At 38.6% G+C, this 22,676-nt stretch overlaps 1 protein-coding gene across 29 annotated transcripts in view; it reads left to right on the forward strand.

Annotated features, from left to right (window-relative positions):
• Osbpl6 (oxysterol binding protein like 6) overlaps nucleotides 1-22,676 on the forward strand; it is a 210,889-nt gene that overhangs the window by 176,752 nt on the left and 11,461 nt on the right. For 22 of the 29 annotated variants that reach the window (XM_087196566.1, XM_087196597.1, XM_087196563.1 and 19 more), the window contains 9 exons: nucleotides 7,590-7,697; nucleotides 9,331-9,468; nucleotides 15,512-15,599; nucleotides 16,104-16,357; nucleotides 17,092-17,229; nucleotides 17,558-17,621; nucleotides 19,376-19,454; nucleotides 20,917-21,061; nucleotides 22,422-22,566. In XM_087196566.1, coding sequence (XP_087052692.1) covers nucleotides 7,590-7,697; nucleotides 9,331-9,468; nucleotides 15,512-15,599; nucleotides 16,104-16,357; nucleotides 17,092-17,229; nucleotides 17,558-17,621; nucleotides 19,376-19,454; nucleotides 20,917-21,061; nucleotides 22,422-22,566 — 1,159 coding nt within the window. The remainder of the gene's footprint in view (nucleotides 1-7,589; nucleotides 7,698-9,330; nucleotides 9,469-15,511; nucleotides 15,600-16,103; nucleotides 16,358-17,091; nucleotides 17,230-17,557; nucleotides 17,622-19,375; nucleotides 19,455-20,916; nucleotides 21,062-22,421; nucleotides 22,567-22,676) is intronic. The other 7 variants (XM_021247122.2, XM_021247126.2, XM_087196604.1 and 4 more) reach the window with 1 other exon arrangement.

Consider the following 22,676-nt stretch of genomic DNA (forward strand, 5'->3'; position numbering starts at 1 on the left):
ATTTAAATTTACTGATAGTTTATTCACTATCCATGATTAGACTACTGGAGTGATGACTGAAGAATGGGGTGAATGAGGAAGTTCCTTTAGGAATAGTTAAGTGGGTAGGAACCAGTTCATCAGGGTGAACAGAAAAGTGTTTGGGTGTATCCTGTTGGTGATGGGGGGACTTGAATTTTAACTGGTTAATGATAATGCTAAATGTTGAAGATATTACTGCATGTTTCTGTGTATTAGAAATATCAGCCTGGCATGTTATGAGGGTGAATGAAATTGAAGCAAAACTAATTGAGCAGACTCATGTATTCAAAATAATTCAAGAATGTGTTAATGATGCTTGAGACAGTATTCCTGAACTAAGGAGATACCAGCATCTGTAGAGGAGAGGAATGGTTTCAGAGACACTGAAGAGGAGCAATTGCTTGGAGATCAGCCAAATGTTAGAGAGTGACAAGGAGACAGAGTCAGGTCCAGGTTTTTTACTTAGATAACTGGATATATGATAGTACTTTCCCCTAAGAAAGGGAACAAGAGGAGCTGGTATGTCAGAAATATATGATGAATGATTTTGTGGATCATCCAGCAGGCAGTGGGCTATATGGATGGTGATGAATCATGTTTCCAGTCTGAATAAAGGAGATTCAGTGGTACTGGTACTGCTTGTTATAGAGAACATTAATATTTTAAGGACAAGCTAAGAAAAAGGATTCTTTGTTGGAGACCCAGGGGAAGCAGACAAGGAATTGAGGAGTGATGATCATTGAGGTCAAGAGTAGAGTTCTGATAGGCTCCAGAAGGAAAAAGTTAACAGCATCTGATTAACAGCAAGTAATATGTGCCCTTAATGTCGACCCTGGAATTTGGCTGTCATCACAGCATGTTTAAGAAGAATGAACCAGGTGAAGATGTTAAGGGTGGGAGACAACTGATGCAACCATCCCATTGGCCTTGGCCAAGTCTTTTTTTTTTTTGGCCAAGTCTACTTTCACTCTCCCTACTTTAATATAGCACTTAAGATTAAACAAATGCTAAATAGCTTGAGTACATGGAGACAGTTGCCTTCCATGCTTTGAGTATTTTTATATTAGTACAACTTCACATTGTAGTGTGATTTCAAGGTGGCCTGGGACATTTTGGTCCACATTCAAGTGTCATCAGTTAAATCCCCAGTTATCTTCTTCATGACCAGATCTTCCCACAGAAAAGGGAGGAAGGAAAGAGATGATATTCAAATAACTTTAACTAGCCTAACATTTTTAAACATATATCTTATTTGACCTAAGTCCTATTTGATAGGTCTCTAATGATCAAAGTGCTGCTTTTCAATGAGGTATTTAAGTATATCTATCAGCTCTGAAAATCCGTCAGCCCTTTAGAAGTCACATGGCAGATAAAACACATGAAATTATCATTCTTCACTACATGTTCAGCATAAATTGTTACCTGCCTTGAGTGAGTAACAATGTGCAGAGTTAGTCAATTAAATGAGTTCCTCTTCTAAAATAATATTACTTCCTCAATCTGTATGTGCACACACATGTATATAATTTTGTTATTTTATCCCCATGAAATTTATAAATTAACTTTCGCACATGAAAGTTATCGGGCTTAAACTTATAGGGCAAAACATTTTATGCAGAATCTATCGCTTTTAGATGACCTTATTACACGTCAGCTATAATTTCATGTCCTGTTTTATGTAGTACCCTGAACATCAGAATCAATACCATAGTATATAAGACTAAGGCGACCTCCGCACCCAGCTCTCCTTGAGTGTACCTCCATGCACAGTATATTACACTATATCACTGTTACTAATTTGATTTCTGGGCCTAGAATTTACATAGCTTGTGCTAAATATAGAGAATCAGGTCCATACAAATGCAAGCAACAAAATACGACCCATCTACTCCAGCTAGAATTACCATGTTTCATTAAATTAATATGCTATCCATTGTTGGGTGCATTATTATTTTGTGCATTACTGACAAAGAAAAAGACCATTACTGTCAATTGAACTGATGCTTTGCTTCAGAGATGCTCAATGTGGGGAGAAATATGGATCTTAGAATCAGTGAAATATTGTGCATATGAGAATGTGAGCAAAAATATTGGACTGCAGCACATAGTGGTATACTTCAAAATCCCAATTGTAGTATCTGTCATTCTTCCTATCCATGCTTTACATGCCCAAAATAAATATCCTGTGATGGGATGGAATTTCCAAATCTATTTATTTGTTTCTGAATGCTACGGTTCCTGAGACTTGCTCAAATTTGTTGTGCAGGAAGATAGTTCTAATAAAATTTTTTAAAGTATCTGTCATGTTTAAGTTGCTGTCATTTTGTCTATAATTTAGCAATATTTAAAAAGCCTTAAAGAATTTTTACCCATTGATCCTGTAGGTTATGTTGCTAGTCTATGTGACTAGTCTAAGGAAGTAATGCTGAATATAGAAAATAATTATGTACATAAATATTCATGCCAGCATTATTTACTTTGCTAAAAATCAGTAACCCCATTGAGTGTAATAATAGGAAATCATTGCTTATTATGCAACTAAATTATGTTTCTGAAGAGCTCGCAACATAAAAGAAATGCTTATATGCAAAGAGTAAGAGGCAGATACTCGGTGTAAACTGTGTGCCCAGTAAACAATGTGAAAAAATGAATAGAAAACAAGTTAGAAAGAGATAGACCAAACTGCCAATAGTTGAGTGTTAAGAAATTTTTTTAATGTTTTTCTACTTTTTGCATTTTCCAATATAATAGTATTTTTAATTGAAAAAAGAAGCAAAGATGATTTTAAAAGATAACCAGCATTTAGTTTTTGGCAGCTCTGTCTTTGACAGTTTCCACACTTAGTTTCTCATTCATATTGAACCAGTTTTACTTTTATCCAAAATGTCTGCATCTGTGATGATTCTCTCTTGCAATATGTTTCAAATCTTTCAACTATGAGGCTGCTGTGTTTCCTTCCCAGACCCACAATTCCATTTAGTAAAATGTTTATAACAATCTCAGCCAGTCTAAGGTAAATTCTCATGCATTGTCTGCAGGGTTAATAGCTACATAAGTAGGGACTTAGGTACTTGATTCTGGCCCAGAACTTCAAAAGGCAGCTTCTTTTCTACAGTGAGAAGGAATTGTATGATTCTTGGATATATTTGACTTGTATGTGAAGGACACAGCCATGGGCAAATGAGCTGCCATGCGGAGTTTTTGGTGCAGTACAAGCTCACTTAAGTAGTGAGCATATGTATAAAACCTGCTTAGCAAAGACTTTAGAGATAGTTCCTAGCTCCCAGGAGCTCCCTCCTTGTCAGGCTTTGGTCCTACAGCCACTAATAGAACAAGATAATCACTGACAGGTCTCAGTAGCTTTTCTTGCTCATTGGCTGGCACCAGTGGCTGGTGATCTGCCTCCTTTTTCCTTGCTTTGCCACTGTTTGGTCTCCCTGAGAACATTCCTTACAGTATTTCTGCATCTTCTGGGCTCTTGCATGTTAATTACCACTGACAGCCTCATTTCCCTGCCAGTACCTGTGTTCTTCAACATTCCCACAATTTCTATGGTACCAGTACAGAGGAAAGAGTTGAGTTTCTCCAGGAGGGACATCCTAATGTGGTCCTGAGCGTGCCCTCAGACTGCTATGCCATGCAGCTCTGGGCCCTTGGCTCTAGCAAACTTCTAAAACAGCCTGTAGGATCAAGGCAAAAGAAGGAACCAGCCTGGGTAAGACGCACAGAAATGGGCTATTGCATACTCCATTGGCAGCTTACTCTCTACCATTGGGGTTGCCAGAGGTGGGTATTTATTCCATACTTTTTGTGCTATGTAATAACTTTTCTCCACCACTGCATTTATATTATTAACAAAAGTATTCCTTTTAAACTTTTAGCTTTGAATTCCACACACATGTTGAAATAATAGGAGCAGGATGGAGTCTTCTACTTTTGTCTCAGGTCTCTGAAGGAGGATAAAAAGTACTAGAATGGATTGCCATATACTTAAAATAGAGCCAAACATTGCTCACTTGTGGTGCAATATTAATATTTTGGCAATCAAGTGTAATTCTGTAATTCCAACCAATAGTGTTAAATGATGACAGATCCTTGGCTTTAAATTTTAGATATTCAAAAGTTTTACTTTTGAAGTTTGAAAAATTAAAGAATAAAAAACTTATTCTCCTGCTGGGTATCTTCCCCAAAGAATTAAAAGAATCATACCACAGCGATATATGTGCACCCATTTTTATAGCGGCACAGTTTGTAATAGCTAAGGTTTGGAAACAGCCCAAGTGCCCACCAACTGGAAACTGGATAAAGAAGATGTGGGATTTTTAATAAAATGGAGTACTACTCAGCCATAAAGAATGAGAAACTAGAGACATTTATAACTAAATGGATGCACATTGAGGCAGTACTCTTAAGTGAAATAAATAGGATACACGTGTAAATACCGAATAGTTTCTCTAGTGAGAGAAACTGAAAGCATAAATAAGGATTAAAATGATTAAAATGAATAATTGATAATTTGAAATAGGAAAAGGTCCAAAGGTGTAGGGGTGGCGGGAGGGGAAGGGGAAAGGAAAGAAGGGAAAGGAAAAATTATGAGAAAAGAAAAAAAATGGAAATGAAATCGATGTAAATAAGGAAAGGTGGAGGGGTGAAGGGCGCACAGGTAATGGGGAAAAAATAACTAAGATACATCATGTACACGTACAAGCACCCAATGATAAATGTATTGTATACCTAAAATGTACCAATAAAAGAATTTAAAAGAAAAAAATTAAAAATCAGGAAAAAAAAGAATAAAAAACTTCTATTAATCATCAGTGAATAAGAAATACTTTAACCAGAATTTCCCTTTTACTCCCTTACTACCTATTTGCTTCTCATTTGTCACCCAGGTGAGGAAAAAAAGAGTTTCAGTAAGAGAGATGATTAATTCTTCAGGCCATCCCACTGAACATCAAATAAACTTTTCATATAATGTAAAAATATTTTATTTTCCTATTAGAGAGCCAAATACTTATGATCAACCCACTGAAAACAGAGAAAACTTTCTAACCATCATGTAAGAATCAGAAACAAACCAGAATTATTTTTACATTATTCTGGAATGGTACTTGCTCTTCATAATGATAACCAAAAAGCACTGTAAGATTCTGACTTAGTGTTTCAATCAAATTTGAAGTGAACTTTAAAAGTTATCCAATACCATTGCCGTATTTTTCTCCTAAGGAAATTGAGGTCCAGCAAAACCTAAGTATCTTGGTCAAGACCAGTTACCCTTCTGATCAGTAAAACCTCATCTTTGGTTCCCAGTCCAGGATATTTTATTTTTCACTTCACATCTAAGAAAAGAAAAAAATACATTTTCAGATTTAAAAAACACTTTTCCCTCATTTTCTGTTGCTATTAATGGCTATAGGTTATCTTGTGCCCTTCAAACGTACCTGTTAGGCAGGATTGTATTTAGTAAATAAGGAGAGGGCTTAAATGAGCATTTAACATTTTTAAATATCCAGAGAAAACAATTCTACACGTTCCTTAAAACAGAAAACTTGTGTTTAACATCCCTGTGGTGGAGAAAAACATTTCTTATCCTTGCCCTGGAGGTTTTTTTGGATTATTTCATTAACATCATTCCAGCAGCAACAGAGGTGCAGTCACTTTGAAGGAACCTTTAGTTGAGGTTTGTATGAAACCCTCAGGTTAAGACCGTGATTCTGCAATTAAACATATCAAACAGTGTATCATGAGGCCTCCCACAGGCAAAATAGATCTGGTCCAAAAAGTTCAATAACTGAGACAACTTACATATACTTGTAGGCCAAGAAATAATGAAAGAGCAAGTAAACAAGTCTATAGTAGCCACAAAGGATAAGAGCAGCATAGTTGTTTTTTTTCTCTAATTTTAAGTACTTGAGATGTTTGCTCTAAGAAAAATTCCCCCTGAGCACTTTTACAGGATGAAAAGATACTAGGAGTGTTCCTTTGAGGCACACAGTTTTGAGGGGGTTTTTTTCTATTAAGAACATAGTTTTTCTGATTTATCTCTGCTTTCTCCGATAATCAGACACGTTATTCCTCCTATCTGCAAACATAATAGCTGTTGTTTCTGTATCCACTTTTAATCCATCAGTACTTGACACAACAGATCAAGTGTATTATGTATTTGATGCATTTTACAAACTGGTTTTGAAGGTTTTAAAGAAAAGCCAAAGCTGCAAGTAAACACTTCTTCCCTCAAAAAGCAAGAGCTGAGCTAAAGGCAGGGAAGAGTGGGGAACGGGAGGTGGAAGGAGGAGAGAAGACTCACTGCTCCAGGCTTGAGAAGAGGCCCTCAGTACAAGCTCAGAATATTGTTCCTTTCTGTTTTCCCTGGGTGTTTCAATAGGTACAGTTATAATTGTGATATTATATTTGTACGTGTAATTGGTTTATTGAATCCACTGACTCCAGATGAAGCAAAATGCCCATTCCTTGGGACAGATGCCCTCTTGGTAAACTCTGACATTGATCCTCTAAAACATCCTCCACCTTCCAAAGGCTAATTTTCATGGGAAGGAAAAGAATTGCCCATCTTTTCAGTGGGCCTTGTCCTCACACAGGTGTTACACTTGAGGCTTGGTACAATTCTGTGACCCACACCTGTCTTATTGAATGTAACAGAGGCCCATGCGGCAGTGTGGTGTGCATTTCCAGGGGGCTTGCTCAACTTTGGTTCATGGGGGCCCTGTAGGGAGGCCATGCTATGTGAAGCTGTTCTATTCTTGTAATAAATGCAGTTGTTGCATGTACTAAACTGTGTTATAGCAAGTGGTGTTTCATCAGTGCAAACTTAAGAGTGTTGAAAGTGGTGTGGTGTAGATAACCTGGAGTTGGTTTGCTATCAGTCTGTATTATGTTCTTATGGTCTTTAATATGTTCTCTATTATGGTTTTCAGTGTCTGTTTTGGTCAGTGAAGGCACCTTTGGTCTGCACTGTTAGGTCCTTTGCACTGTCATGTGTTAGTTATATGCTCCCAGAAAATGAAAATACAGCTGTTTTCTTTAACCACACTAAATGTAGTTCTATAAACTAAAACCAGTTTATTATTCATTCCATTTCCACAGAATTAAGATAACTACCTGGCTTTGAAATGACGGTCAAACTTTAGAGAGAGAGAGGCAGAGAACAGAGACAGAGAGAGACAAAGAAAGAGAAAAAGGGAGGGAGGGAGGGAGGAAGAGAGAAAGAAAGACCTTTCATCCCAGTCTGCAAAAATAATATATATGTGGTGGTAGACTAGGCTTGGATGTATGGGCCTGACTGTAAGAGACATAGAATTCCATGTATCATTTTTATGAAGTCTGCAAACTAAGCCCACAAATCTACGAAGTAGTGATCTTACAGTACCAAAAGAATTTATACCTTAATTCTGAGCCCTCTATTTCCTTCTCACTGATAGAATCTGGCTCAGTGATTCTAAAAGTCAGAGTATCACAGATGCTGTTGTCAAGGTTATACCTGTGTGCTCATTCTGTTTTATGCTTGCTTGTTAATTTGAAATTACAAGTGTGGTTTTTGTTATTTTAAGGCACTCAACCAGAATGCTGAACTAAGGAGTCGGTTGAACAGAATACATTCAGAATCTATTATTTGTGATCAGGTTGTCAGTGTAAATATTATTCCTAGCCCTGATGAGGTAAGACTCATTTTTAATAGATGTAGAGTACCTATTTCATAGCATCTAGATTTACTACATATTTTTGTCCATTTTTGTACAATTCTTTTACTGTTAATAAGATTCCCTCCATAAATAATTGTGTTGCTGACAGTTCAGTATTCTTTGGAATACAAAATCTACATGAGTTTGATATCACATATTCTTGGTGATCACTGTCTATTTTTATTTATTCCTGTGTTCCCCTGATGTCACCAAATATTTAATTTATATACCTGTTCCAGCCTGTTACTTTTCTGTGTTTGATTCTTTATCTAAGATATTCATTATCATTGAATGGCCAATGAAATATTGAAAAAAAATTTTTAGTTGAGAAGCTGCTAGGTAGAGGTTTCCTAATAGTGGGGCATAGCGCCACACACCTGTAATCCCACTACTTGGGAGGCTGAGGTAGGACTCTGACTCAAAATAAAGAAAAAAAACTGAATCAGTTAAAAAAAAAAAACGCTTGGGGATATAGCTCAGTGTAAGACCCTGGGTTCAATCTTTACTGCAAAAGAAAAAATTTCATTAGGGTTTGGAAAGAGAAGTCAACTGATCTTGCTAAGATGATACTAATGGTGCTGCTACAGCCCCTACTGATGATGATAATTAATAGCTAACGGGTGTCAAGTGAATGCTTACTGTGTGGCAGATATTGTGCTAACCACTTTGCTTGTGTTGCCCCATCTGACCGTTGCAAGGTCAGGTGCTGAGGTAGGTGCTGTTATCCCAGTTTTTGGATTGAAGAAGTGGTAAGGGAATAGGAGAACATTCAGAATTTGAGCTACATTTCAGTGTGTAATTGTATTTATGAACCTTTGTAAAATTGTTGTTTTATGACCATTAAACTTACACTTTTTGACAGTAATATTAGAGCTTTGTACATAGCGATACATGTAGATAATACTGTACAGCCATATTTACAACAAAAACACCAAAACACAATGGTACATGTAGGTAATACTCTAAGTTAATACTTGGACCAAAAACATGTATTTTACGAGAAATCTCCTGATGCAAGTGTCCCGGGCTTCAGAAAAGAGAAGCATAATATACCACCCAGCTATTTAGGCTACATTATCCCAAAGCAGCTTGCCTTTGACTTTAGTTCCCTACTCTGTATCTGCTCACCTCCAGGGACGCTGGTCTCTGGTAACATCTGCATTTACTCAACTGCCCAAAATTTAGAAATATTCGAAAATTTATCATTCAACAATTATCTAGTAATCTTTAATTAGAACCTTTTTAACCTGTAAGATATATTAGAATATGTGGAGTGTGTGTGTGTGTGTATATATGTGTGTGTGTGTGTGTGTATATATATATATTTAAATATCTTTCTGATTTAAATTCACATAGCTGCCTTGAAAACAATATTTATTACTTAGAGAATAAAAAATATAATCTGAAATGAGGTTCAGCACCTTTCAACTGTGCCTTTTAAAATCTTTAGTTACCTAATAGAAGGAATCTTATACAGTAGCAAGTAAAAATTACTGGCAGTCACGTCTTTCAACATGGTGTGGGTTTCTTTAGAAATCTGGCTAATGTGAAGGAATAGCTTTCCAACAAGAGTACAAATGATAGTAACATATGCTTCTCTTTTCTGTAGCCTGGTGAGCAAATCCATGTCAGTCTCCCCTTGTCCCAGCAAGTAGCCAATGAGAGCCGCCTCTCCATGTCAGAGTCTGTGTCTGAGTTCTTTGATGCCCAAGAGGTACTCCTGTCTGCAAGTTCATCAGAGAATGAGGTAAGGCTTCTGGGCATGTCGACCTCAACTGCTTGTGACCAGGAGTTTGAGTTAAAGAAAGTAAGATTATGAAATTTTGGGGTGGTTGTGTTTTTAGTTTACATCCTAGTAAGATGCTCAAATTGTAGGAGAGCCAAAAGCATGCAGACCACATCGGTTCCTGTTTACCAAGGACTTGACCATACTTTGGGGCCATCAGTTTATTACTTCTGAGTTTGATAAATAAAGGGAAAAAGAGTCAAATATTTACTCTGACTATTTTCTATGATTGCTATTTTAAGATAACCAAATAGTCGACGACTGGGTTCTTTATAGAAGGAGATGAGCTAATAAATGTAAGAAGAATAGGAGAATTAGAAAAATCACCATTCAGGCACACACACAGACATACATATTGTGTATCTTTGCCAGTGACTTACACTGGAGGATAGATGGATCATGTCTAGCACGTACCTAGGTGGGTAATTGTGGTTCTTGGAGCTGTACTGGGTTGCTGCTCATTTTTGTGAACCTTGGCAAGGTCTTAGAAACAGGGGATCTCTTTCTGGGGCAGGCTTTGTAAATTCTGTTACTGAAATTTACTCAAATATGCTTTGATTTTTGTTTTGTTTTTTCATAAGGGATGCAGCCAGAACTTTCCCACATAATTGGTTAGGGCTTTGTGGTACTGCAAATCTGTGCCACATCTTTACCCAAAAAATGAAGTAGTTGCTAAATAATAGTTTCAATAAAATAGAATGGGAAGGAGACATCCTAACAATTAGTAGTAGTTGTTTTTAGATGTTTACAGTTATGACTAATTTTAGAAACAAATGTAAAGCGGAATGGAGAAGGAAATAACGAACACATATCGTATTTATAGCGGAGGAAATGTCAATAGGATTCTTGTATCAGGTGCTGAATTTGTTAGCGTACCAGGACATGCACCTGCCTCTGAGATCTCTAGGCAGGTATTAACAGGTTCAGTGAGATTTCCATTCACAAGCAAGACAACTAGTTTAATGATGTGTGATGCCATCAGATGAACAGAATAATAATGCTTGCCATTACTCTCTTTGCCTACAGGCAAATCTGCAGGACAAGTCTAATTGTAGTCAGGAGCTGCTTAGTGAGCAGCAAATGTAAACAGAAGTGAGCTGAGCGAACTTTAAGGTCAGGAGAGCCAGATGTTTGGCTCCATACCCCCTTCCGCTTATAGGGATGCTCTGCCGCACAGAAAAGTATTTGTGTCCTTGCCCCCAAGGTCCACTATGCTGGAGACATGCTGCTTGAATTTTCCTTTGTGGCTAACTTTTTGAGCTCCCACTGCTGACCCAGTACTCCATCCTTCAATCAAATTATAGTCAAACTTGACTGCACCTTATCTGAGCTCAGACCCATCATCCAATGATTTTATAGCCTCTTTCTCTGAGAACAAACCTATTTCCCTGATTTCAAGTTCTTAGTGGATGTCACATATCACTTTCACTAAGTACTAGAGATACAGAAGTGAAGACGAGAGGCAGCAGATTATTGCATAAGGCCAAGCAAGATGTTGGTGCTGCTTAGGGAAGTGGCAGCATCCCTAGAGGCCTGAGGAAGCTTGAGGGCAGCATGGGGATTGTACATTTACTTTGAAGCATCATGAGTCTGCAGGACCTCTCAAGGGGCCACTTGTCAGATGTTCAGACAGGCAAGTCTAAAGCTCAAGGACAGAGTAGATTTAGAAAGAGCAGCTCAGGATCCACAGAACCAGCTACCTGTGAGATACTGCTGCCTGGGTACTCATAAAACCTCTAATTCAGCCTGTCAAAACAAACAAACAAAAGAATCAACAAACCTCTTCCCAAATACCACCACCACCCCCCCAAGATAAAAACAGTTCACTGGTTAGTTGACTGTTTTAGGCTCTTCTAGCTAAATATTCACATCAGACACTTGGGTATTTTCCTTCCTCCCATTTTTTTCTCTTCCAGCTGCCCATATAGATTCACTCATCACATCACACTGACATCTAAAACTCTCACAGCCAGGCATTGTCCTGCAGCTTCAGTGCCACCACTGTAATCCAGTCCCCCATCTTTTCTCCACCTGAATCACCCCACAAGTCCCACAACCGGTTTTCTTGTCTCTTTTCTTCTCCCCTCCGATCCTTTCCTATCACATCCCCGTTCTTCGGTGTCCTTAGGATAACATCCTAACTACTTAGCTATCCACAACGACCTTTATAATCTGGTCCTGCTCTTCCGTGCAGCCTCATGCTGCCTCTACTCTGGCACCTTCCAGCAGCCAGCAGTTACTCCTGGAGCTTTCGACTTGCCAAAGACACCTTGTGATTGTCCTTGTAGGAGAGATTCCTGCAACCCACTCTGGAAAGCACTGACCTTTACACCTGAGCCTTGTGCCTTGTATTCTACATATTGTCAAAAAAGAAAAAACTATCTCTCTACATACACCTTCCCTTTATAGCAACACTCAGTCTTATGGGGCTAGGTCAGGAGATAAACTCAAGTGATTGTTACTATGATGTTCTCAGAGTTGCTCCTCCCTTTCAACAAAGCTTGGTTAGTGAGTGAACCTCATCTGCCCTCATCTCTAAGTTTCCTTCTGATAAGGTCCTCCCAGAAGGCCCCTTGAGTCTTCACACTAACGAGCTTGGCAAGCCAACCTGGAGAGTTTACTATATGTGTGCCCACCCTAGCAGCAGCTGCAGGGTCACCTCAAGTTGCATGTCCTGCACTCCATCTGTCTGCACAGCTGCAGGGCATCCCCCAGAGACAGACACATTCAGCTCTCTACATTCACTTTAGTCCCATACTCAAAAGTCACCCTCAGGGAAGCCCACAGTGGCTGACCTGTCTCTAATCAAGAGTTATCATTCCTCATCTCCTCTCACCTTTTATATCCCTCTTTCCGCCTTATTTTTTCCTTCACACTTGCCACTATCTAGTGAAATTACATTTCATGTTTTTACTTGTTTGTTGTGTTTCTCTCCACTAGAATTCAATGCAGATAGAGACTTTTCCCACTGTGTCTCCAGCACTGGAGAAACCCTGTGAGGCCAGAGCAGATACTCCATAAATATCACTGAACAGATGAAGCAGAGCTTCATCTTTAACACATAATTCTTCTGAGAAACATCAGGGCCTTAGCTGTCTTACATCAACATTTTCCATTACTGAGGGAAAAAGGGCCTCTTTGTGATATCTACCAATGCACTTTACTTTTCTTAGTAGATCCTCGGCTCCTGTTAAAAGAAAATGGCCCTTTGCTCCCAGAATGATGTACTTGCCTTATTCCTGCTTTTAAACTTGTTTCTGCACTGCTATATGCCTCCTCATGTTCAAGGAAAAAAAAAATTCCCTAAACACTTTTGAATCCTGAAGTTTGTAAAGAGAATATTTGGCTCCAAGAGTTGTTGACCATGGGGAATAAAACAGATTTTATTATAATACTAAGAGCCTTATTCTTTTTACAGGATGACATGAGAGGATCACAGCAAGACAACCCCAACTTTGCTATTGCCCCCGTACATGCATGTGACATTATGCAGTTTTCTTAGAGCCCACTGTTACTGTAGAATTGTTTCATACCAGTGGTATTGGGTCGTCTCTTGGATATCTTAGTTTGGTAGAGATCAGAAATTGAAGAGAAATGGACATTTATAGTTTTTATAGGATAAACGTGAGTGTTTCTTAACAAATAAGACTAGACATGCATAAACTATGAATTTGACTCATGAGGGCAGTGTCTTTTAAACATACTTGTCATTAGCTTTTTTCAGAGAAATTGAATAAAGAGTTTTATTTATTTATTTTTCCTCTACTAAACTAAAAAGCTTTGCTGAGCCTGATGACTTACCCTTCAGCTCTTTTGCAATCATTGTGAACTGTGGGAGCCAGGTGCAAAAATGGGAATCAGAAATCGATTTTATTCTCAATTTGCTATCTTTATCGACTTACTCAGTGTGCAAAAGCAAAAGTTCCATTATTCATTCATACATGCAATCATTGTCACTCTAAATATGTGAACTCTTTTCAACTTTAATTGTAAAAACATCAGCAATAAATCCAGCAATCTTAAAGGTAAATATGAATTGTTTTTATTACATACACATTTAATTTTTTATACCAAAAGGGTTGGCATAAACAAACTTAAAAAAATACATCAGGATCCATAGATGAATGCAGTGTATATGACAACAGAAAAATGTGTGAGCCAGTTGGTGGCACATGCCTGTAATCCTGGCACTTCAAGAGGTTGAGGCAGAAGGATAACAAGTTCGAGTCCAGACTGAGTGACTTACCAAGACCTTCCTTGTGCCAAAGTAAAAAATAAGACAAAGGCTGGGGTTGTAACCCAGTGCAAAGAAAGGCCCTGGGTTCAATTCCCAGGACCACAAAAAAAGAAAAAAAGAGAGGGAGGGATAGAGGCCGGAGAGGAAGGAAGCATAGATAGATGTATGAAAGATAAAATAAATTCACAAATGATTAAATTCAAATGTTAAAGAGCTGTTTTGTATATTAGTTATACAGCTAGTGAAAAAAAAAAAGACATTGTACAGCGGCTAAGTAGATGTGGAGAGATAGATTTTTCCCAGTTCTACTGGAGAGAGCAAATTAATGCAGTCTTTCAGGAGAGCAATTTGGCACCATGTGCTAAAGCCTAAAAGTGATCCATTCAGTTACAGAAATTTTAAGGAAATCAGCCAACAGATTTACAGTGGTGTTCATCTAAGTATTGTCTATAACAGTAAAATGTGGGAAACTACTTCAATGCTGGTTAAATCCCTTGTGTTACAAATATTCAATGAAATATGCTGTCTTTCCAAATAAAGATAAAGAGCTATGGCCACTGTAGTGGAATCCCATTCAGGATGCTCTAAGGGAATATAGGAACTGATTCCTTTTTCAGCATTCAAAGGTAGTTGTATCATTGTGATTATAAAGGCATTTGAAATTGGGAGATAACATCAAACCAAATGTTAAACATAATTACCTGTAGTGATGAGATTGTGGGTATTTTCATACATACCTGTTTACCTCCATGTAATTTCTAGTATCTTTACAATACAAATGTTTTGGTTTTTCTGTTTAGAAAAAATATAACACTATGTCTTCTTTGAAGAAAGTAAATAAGTATTAACAGTGTTCTTCCCTGGAGTACAGACATTGATTTTCCCTTTCCACTTATGATTCTTATTCCTCTTTACTTGTCTGCTCTGTTTCTCACTTCCCTTAGTATGTACCTTCGTCCTTCATTTTGTTTTCATTTTAATTTTGCTTTCATATAGTTTCATGTTTTTCTCATGAAGAGCGTGGCTTAACTCTTGATGACTCCCCAGCCTTTGCAGACACCACCTGATTCTAAGCTGTCAGTGTTTCTTAACCAGATCTGTGCACTATCCTAGCATCTGCCTTCCTAGGGAAAGCTGCCAAGGATCCTCCTAAAACAAAATCCATGCGTTTCTGTTGGTCTGTGATAACCCATAAGGTTATATGTGAACCATTTATATTGGCGTGAAAAGCCCATCACTGTGGTACCTTCTGCTTGTTCTCCCCGATCTCTGTCCTAGCCTAGCTGCTCTCTACTTCTCAGAATTCCTAGGATAAATGTTTCTCTCATGGTCTTTGCCTTTCTATATCCTCCCTCTTCCTGTACTCCTCTTCCTTGTAAGGACTGGACAACCCTATTTGTTCTTCAGCACCCAGCTGAAGTATCTTTGCTCTGGGCAGCCTCTCCTGCATCCTCTAGAGGAAGTCCCAGGCCCTCCTTTTATGAACACTGTTAGTGTACTATCCGGACACATTTCTGGTTATGTTGGCCTTCCTCAGCTTTCCACCCCAGCGAAGGCATGTTGCTATGCAAGACAAGCTTTCTAGCAGCCCCATATCCTGGCCCATGGAAAACCTTTGAGTTGCATGTGTGCCAACTGCATTTCCCACTAGGACCTCTGCTTCTCATTTGAGTAATTCTTTGATGTTTAATCACTTGATTATCCGAGCTTTCAAGACAAGAATCAGAATAAGAATTCTGATACCTTCTGTGTTCTTCCCCTCCACAGGCTTCAGATGACGAGTCTTACATCAGTGATGTGAGTGATAATATCTCAGAAGACAACACCAGTGTTGCAGACAATATTTCTCGGCAAAGTATGCATCACTTTGGCTTCCAGGTTCTTCTGTCTGCATGCAAAATTACAACACTTATGAACTCATAAGCAGTCATTCTCCTCTCATCCTCACTAATTGTTCCTTTTCCAGCTGATTGTTCCAGAATTTTTATTTTGCATAATCTGTTGAGATAAGGAATTGCAAAAATCTGTTAAGTACATGTTTAAGTATTTGAAAAAGTTTTACCTCTTGCTCATACCCAAAGTTTAAATCCTTATTAAACATATATTTTTTATTTGACTTGCCTTTTCTTAAATAATATTTAAATATATTTAACACCTAGTTTAAATAACTATACTCTGCTGCTTTGTGCATTTGCTTTCAATCTTGAATAGAAATACTGTTTATTCTTGACATAGTGCAGTATAATGAAGGCTCAAGAAAGGTATCACAATCAGAATTGTTTGCAGCAGTTATTTTCCTCCCTGATTTTGTGAAATCCGAAAAGCAAAGTCTCTTTGACTATGATTGTCCCTCTCCCAGTCCTGAACGGGGAGCTCACGGGCGGTGCCTTCCGAAACGGGCGGCGCACATGCCTGCCTGCTCCGTGCCCCGACACCAGTAACATTAACCTGTGGAACATCTTGCGGAACAACATCGGCAAAGACCTCTCGAAAGTCTCCATGCCTGTGGAGCTCAACGAGCCGCTCAACACTCTGCAGCACCTGTGCGAGGAGATGGAGTACAGTGAGCTCCTGGACAAGACTTCAGAGACCGATGACCCCTACGAGCGCATGGTAATAAATGCCAGGGCTGTGCCCTTAGGACCTGGGATAAACCACAAGCCATTTTAACACATTTGGTTTTTGCATAACATTCCTACTGCATAGGTAAGACAGGAATTGCTCCATTTGTAAAATCAAGCAGAGACAAAAAGTTCTAGATGCCCTTCCTGGAAGGCACACTTTTTGTGACTCCTCTGCACTCTAGAGTATTTCTAAAGTTAGGCTGCAAAGGTGTCATGCTCCATAGATGTTGAAGTCATGCTGAACCTTGCCTTATTAGCTTTTCCTGAGTGCCAAGAGAGCCCACCTGTTCAGGAACTTAGTTCCAAGAAAGTAACTTGCTGTCGGAACCTTGCCCTGTTCTCCAAGTGACTGGAAAACTGGCCCTGGCCTCTGACAAGCACCACAGCTCCAACCCTCCTGCATGTCATGCTAAGATGATGGACAAGGGTAATCTATAAGCCGAGTTCAGGACCTTTGAACTTTGTGAGGCTCATAAAACTGGGTGGACATATGAATGGAGAGCACTTACCCTCTGTGGCCTGCTAGTTCCCATAGGAGTGGTTTAACCTCATTTAAACTTATATTTTGCCCATGAATTAATGAAAATTTATGCAAATAATAGAAAATACAAATGGCTTCAAGTCAGTGCCCGTTGATATGGGGTATATGAAACAGGAATAGAGAGAAACACACCTAGCAGTGGTCTCTCCTATATTATGTTCCTTTCTCAAATGTTTTAACAGGTTCTCGTTGCTGCATTTGCAGTTTCAGGCTATTGCTCCACCTATTTCAGGGCAGGAAGTAAGCCATTCAATCCAGTCCTGGGGGAGACGTACGAATGCATTAGAGAAGACAAGGGATTCCGATTTTTCTCAGAACAAGTAAGCAAGCTTTCTATATAGGTTGGAGGGCAGTCCAGTGATGAAAACGGCTTTTGACAACTGTCCATTTGGAATGGGTGATTGAACCGATTAACAGAAAACTCAGCTTATCTGGACCATCAACACCACTGAGTGTTCTAGGTTCTCTTTGTTTAGGCATAAAGTCTTAAAAGTTACAGATTTATTTATACATCTTGAGAATAATTTACTTATAGAAATGCTTTACTTGTAGTTTTTCATTGATGGTGACAGTTTTTTATCATAAAAATGTGTATCATCTATGGGAGTTTGACACTGTTATCATTGCTTCTTTTTTCTTAATTACCAGGTTAGCCATCATCCACCCATTTCTGCTTGTCACTGTGAATCAAAGAATTTTGTGTTTTGGCAAGGTCTGTATCTCAATGATAATTTAAAGTCAAATGTATGAGCCTATGGAAAAGTTTCTAGCTTCTGAATACATTGTACTCAGTTTAGATTTCTACCTTTGAATTCAGAGAATGTTGGTAACTGGCATGGAGCTCAGTTTGAGAAATTAAATTTCCTGGTTGAAGTGCGAAGCGGTGTCCTCTAGGAGGCGACATTGTTTATCTAGGAAGCAAGGCCGTGGAGCGGTGGGGCGCCTCTCAGATGCACCTGGAGCCATCATTTTATCCCGGTGGGGCTGGTTGTCTGCTTCTGTAAAGCAGAGGTAGTATCTTCAGCCTTCTTGGTTCTTGGCGTGTGCGAGATATTTTAATCTAGAAGATGTTATGGCACATCATCCAATCATCCCACAATATCTGGGGTTTCTGCATCTACAGAGTCAACCAAGCCCAGATAGAAAATATCCGGAAAAAAAAGTTATATCTGTACTGAACCATGTACAGATATTCTTGTCATTATTCTCTAAGCAATAGAATATAACGATTATTTACACAGCATTGACATTGTATTAGGTATTGTATGTAGCCTAGAGATGGTTTAAAGTATATGGGAAGATATGCATAGGTTATATGCATATAACCTACATTGCCATTGCCTTTAACAGAAGGGACTTGGGTGTCTGTGGATTTTGGTATCTGTGGGTGTCCTGGAACCACTCTCCATGGATACCAAGGGACACTTGTGTAACATTGCAGTGATTTGTAGACAGTAACTCACTAGAGCTCAGAACTGAAGTCCATTCTCGCTAATAGCCAGTCCTATCAGAATGTTACAGATTTGCCTTACAGTTTCCAAACGTTTTCAGAAAGAAGAGGATATGTATGTAGATGTGACCACTTGGTATAAATAGTTTCTCCACACTGGGGGGGGGGGTGCTTCATTGCTCACAGAATGACTCTTCTCATAACCATTTCCTTAGCCTGAACACACAAAATGACAGGGCACTGTAGCTGTATTTTCTGGCAAAATAATACAATACATCATTTCTTGATCATACCCAAGAGCCAGAAATTGTATGGCAACAACATTAAGCTCCCTCAGTTCATCAAAATTGGACTAGGTGGTCATTATAAACGTGCAGGTATATGTGACTCTCCACAAGTAAATGGAAAGCCACCTGAGATAAAGTGCTGGCCCTTGGGCTCTGTCTTAGCAACCACAATAGGAAAGTGTTCACTGAATTAACCTCGCTCTCATAAATCTTCCATATCTGTATTTAGAGAACTTTAATTTTTTTACTGTTCTCCCAAATCACATAACCCTTTCATGTACAGGGGAAAATGTGTACAGAAATCAGTGATATTGCCATGCTGCGATTGTTTTTACATACATTTTAGGCTTGCTGGTTATGTTAACTATTTTTACCATTTAGTTAAACTTAACAATATTTATTACTATCTGGCCATTACTGTTAGAGTTTCTGTTTATATGTATATGTGAATACACACACACATACATCTTATTCCAGGATTCTTCCAGTTTGTTAATTAGACACAAACATGGGGCATGATTTTGGAGAAATATCAGTAGTGGATTTTTTTAATCACAGTTAATATTTTCATTTAGGGCCATCTTCAGAAGCTTTTCAGGTTAAATGCACAATATAGAATCGATTGTAATTACCAAAGTGCTTTGCCAAATGCAATACAAAAGTTAGTTTTTACAGAACAAGTGATCAGATATGGAGTATATGTTTTTGTCCTCTGCCCATGTCATGTAGATATCAGATGGAAAAACAAGTTCTGGGGGAAGTCGATGGAAATCCTGCCTGTTGGAACACTGAATGTTATGCTTCCAAAGTAGGTTGCTCTCTGTTCTCTTCCTTTTGGCCTCTTAGCTACTTTTCTAAACCAGAAGTGAGTACTTTAGCCTCTAGAAGGTTCCCGGGGTCCATTTCCCTCTCTCCCCAAAGTTTCTGTTACCTTCACTACAGTTTTGAATATGAACTCCCACAAAAACAAATGAGACATCTCAAAATGTACCAAAGCTTCCTGTTTCTCTCCATGTCCTCCATCCATCAGTCAAATCCACATACCTATCACATCCAGACACCATGCTAGTTTGCATTTTATAAGATTTATAGGTTATTTTGTCAAAGAAAAATAAAGGGATCCTTTTATAGTTTTATAGCCTATAAATCTTTTAAAATTAATTGAAATTTTCATTGAGTCCAAAGGCTTGATTAAGCTGGTTTTGTTTTTGTCTATTCAAATGACAGAATTTGCTAGTGCATGGAATATGAAGGAAGGTGAGGAGAGGAAGGTAAATTATCAACATTTGAAAATTTGTGAAGAAGAAAAAAGTTTTCCCTGGTATCTGTAGTGCCTACATTATTCCAATTAGATCTTAGCATTTTATTTTATTTTTGAAGTAACATTTTATTTGAAAATATACATAATCTACAAATTTAAATGTTATTGAAGCTATTTCATTCCTTAGCAAAAATTCTGTAACCTTATTCCCAGGGTTTGCTTTAGATTTGTGCCATCTAAGTTATCCTTGTCAATCCTTTTTCCAAATAATTACAGTATTCTCACTGTTGGTCTTAATTCAAATTATGAAACACTATCTTTAGAGCAGTCTTTCTTACATGCATACCCTGATTAAACCTCTCCCTACCTGCAGTCCTTCCCAGGTGGCCCCTTGCCTACAGGGTAAATCCATGCTGTTTGGTAAGACATGAAAAGTCTGCTCTCCTTTCCAGCCCTGCCTCACACTGCGGGGCTGACCAGCAGGACAGCATCAGAGGCCCCCGTGCATCCTGCTCTTCTAGCCTTTGGGGCTTTGTCAGAGTTTCTCCCAGCAGAGTAGCCTCCTGCTCACCATCCAAACTAAGATATAACCCAGCCTTTTCTAGGACATCTTCCCCAACCCTCATCCCACACGTTCCAGGCGGATCTAAGGATGAAGGACTTGCCCTTCTTTATTCCCCTGGTGTTTTTGTTCATTTGTCTGTTATGGCCTTCATCACACTTGACCTTAAGCATGTGTTTAGATGTCCATCTACTCCTCACATTCTGATGGCCCCAGAGGAGCAAGAAACAGACCCCCTTCGACTTCATAGCTTTAGCACCTGGCTGGGAGAAAACACTTCAGCAATCGATCCTTAAGTGAATGAATGATGTCATAAGTGTTTATGACCACACAGAAACTTTCTGGAAATGAGAAGAAGATGAAGGATTGCCCAAAAGATATTCTAATTAGTAGAAACAATAATATATTTGTGACCTTTCTTGTTCTTAATGTTATATTCTTCACTAGGTACGGAGATTACTACGTGTGGAATAAAGTCACTACATGCATACACAACATCCTCAGTGGGAGAAGATGGATAGAGCATTATGGAGAAATAACCATTAGAAATACCAAAAGCAGTGTTTGCATTTGCAAACTCACATTTGTCAAGGTAAATAATATAATAGAACAGCAAAGGAAAAATAGTACAAAATGCTTCCTAAAGCAGGGCATGGTAGCACACACCTGGCCAATTTAGCAGCTTAGCAAGAACCTGTCTCAAAACTAGGGAAAAAAAGGCTATTATGAAGATCTTCAACTCAGTATGAAGGTCCTGAGTTCAATCCTCAGTAGCGTGCACACACATGCACACACGCACACACACACACACACACACACACACAAAATAATAGTAATAATACAATAAAAGCTTCTTAAGGAAGAAACAGAACAATGACATTAAATAGCAGCGAGTTGGTGGGTGTGGTAGAGTACACCTATAAACCCAGCACTCCGGAGGCTGAGGCAGGTGAATCACTGTGAGATTAAGGCCAGCCTATGCTACTAGTGAGTTCAAGGCCAGCCTGAACTACAAAGTGAGACCTTGTCCCAAACAGATGAATGAATGAATGGCTAGCAGCAAGTGAATCTATCCTGTGTTATTGGTCTTAGGACATTTTAGATAAAAAAGCAGGACCAACTTACAGAATTTTGAAGACATGAGGCTTTTGGACATGTGGAGGTCAAAAAAGGCACCATTTCAAAACAGGGAAAAAACCTTCTTTTTAAAAGTGCAAATTTCCAATGATGAATGTCATATTGTATACCTTAAATGTACCAATAAAATTAATTTAAAAATAAAAATAAAAAAACCTTTTTTAGATAGCCAGTCAGGAGTTTATTAAGTAAAATTCCGGAAAACACTTCTTGCCTGTACTAAGTTTTCTGATTTCTTTCTATTTCTATTCCTGCTTGGTTACAACATATTCAAGTGACCCTATTTTAGGGAGTGAATTATAATGCAGTTATCATTTTCTGAAAATACTTGAATAGAACAGCCACATAGATGGCAGCTACCAGTCACTACAAACTTATCCAACCCCATCACTATTATAATCCAAATCACTGTGGTCTAAAGTAAAGTCTACTGTATCACCTTCGTGTTTGCATGTATTACAGAATTCATCAGCTATTTCTATAGCACAGTCAATTAAATTTCATTAAAACCCACGAGCAAAGGAAGAATTCAAGACAAGAGGACCACTAACCTAGGAATTAATGTTAGGTTCGTAGGATAGCACCTGAGCTTTCTCTGTTCCATTCCACCAAGCTACATACAGCATGGAGGAGAAATTTTTCCATTTCATGACAGTTTAGCTAACTAATACTAGAGAGCCAACCCTGCATAGAAAACACTTTGAGGTAGATTTCTGAAAATGGTTTGAAGGAGGGACTTCAAAGTAAAGAAAATTTTCTCTATGGGAATCATGGAGATATTAGTGTTGTTGAACTGATCGGGTTTGGCTTTCCAGGTGAATTATTGGAATTCCAATGTGAATGAAATACAGGGGGTCGTGACAGATCAGGAAGGGAAGGTAGTGCACCGGCTGTTTGGGAAGTGGCACGAAGGACTCTACTGCGGCGTGGCCCCCTCGGCCAAGTGCATCTGGAGACCAGGTGAGACTGGAGGGAGCCCCAGGAGCAACAGAAGGAACAGGAGTAGGGCTCAGCCATGCAGTTCACCATGTGTTTCCTTTATGGATTTAAAATGCAGATGCTTAAAACAA

This window comes from Heterocephalus glaber, unplaced genomic scaffold (assembly GCF_053883595.1).
Source record: "Heterocephalus glaber isolate CG9 unplaced genomic scaffold, H.glaber_assembly_v1.0 deba00000347, whole genome shotgun sequence".
Taxonomy (NCBI): domain Eukaryota; kingdom Metazoa; phylum Chordata; class Mammalia; order Rodentia; family Bathyergidae; genus Heterocephalus; species Heterocephalus glaber.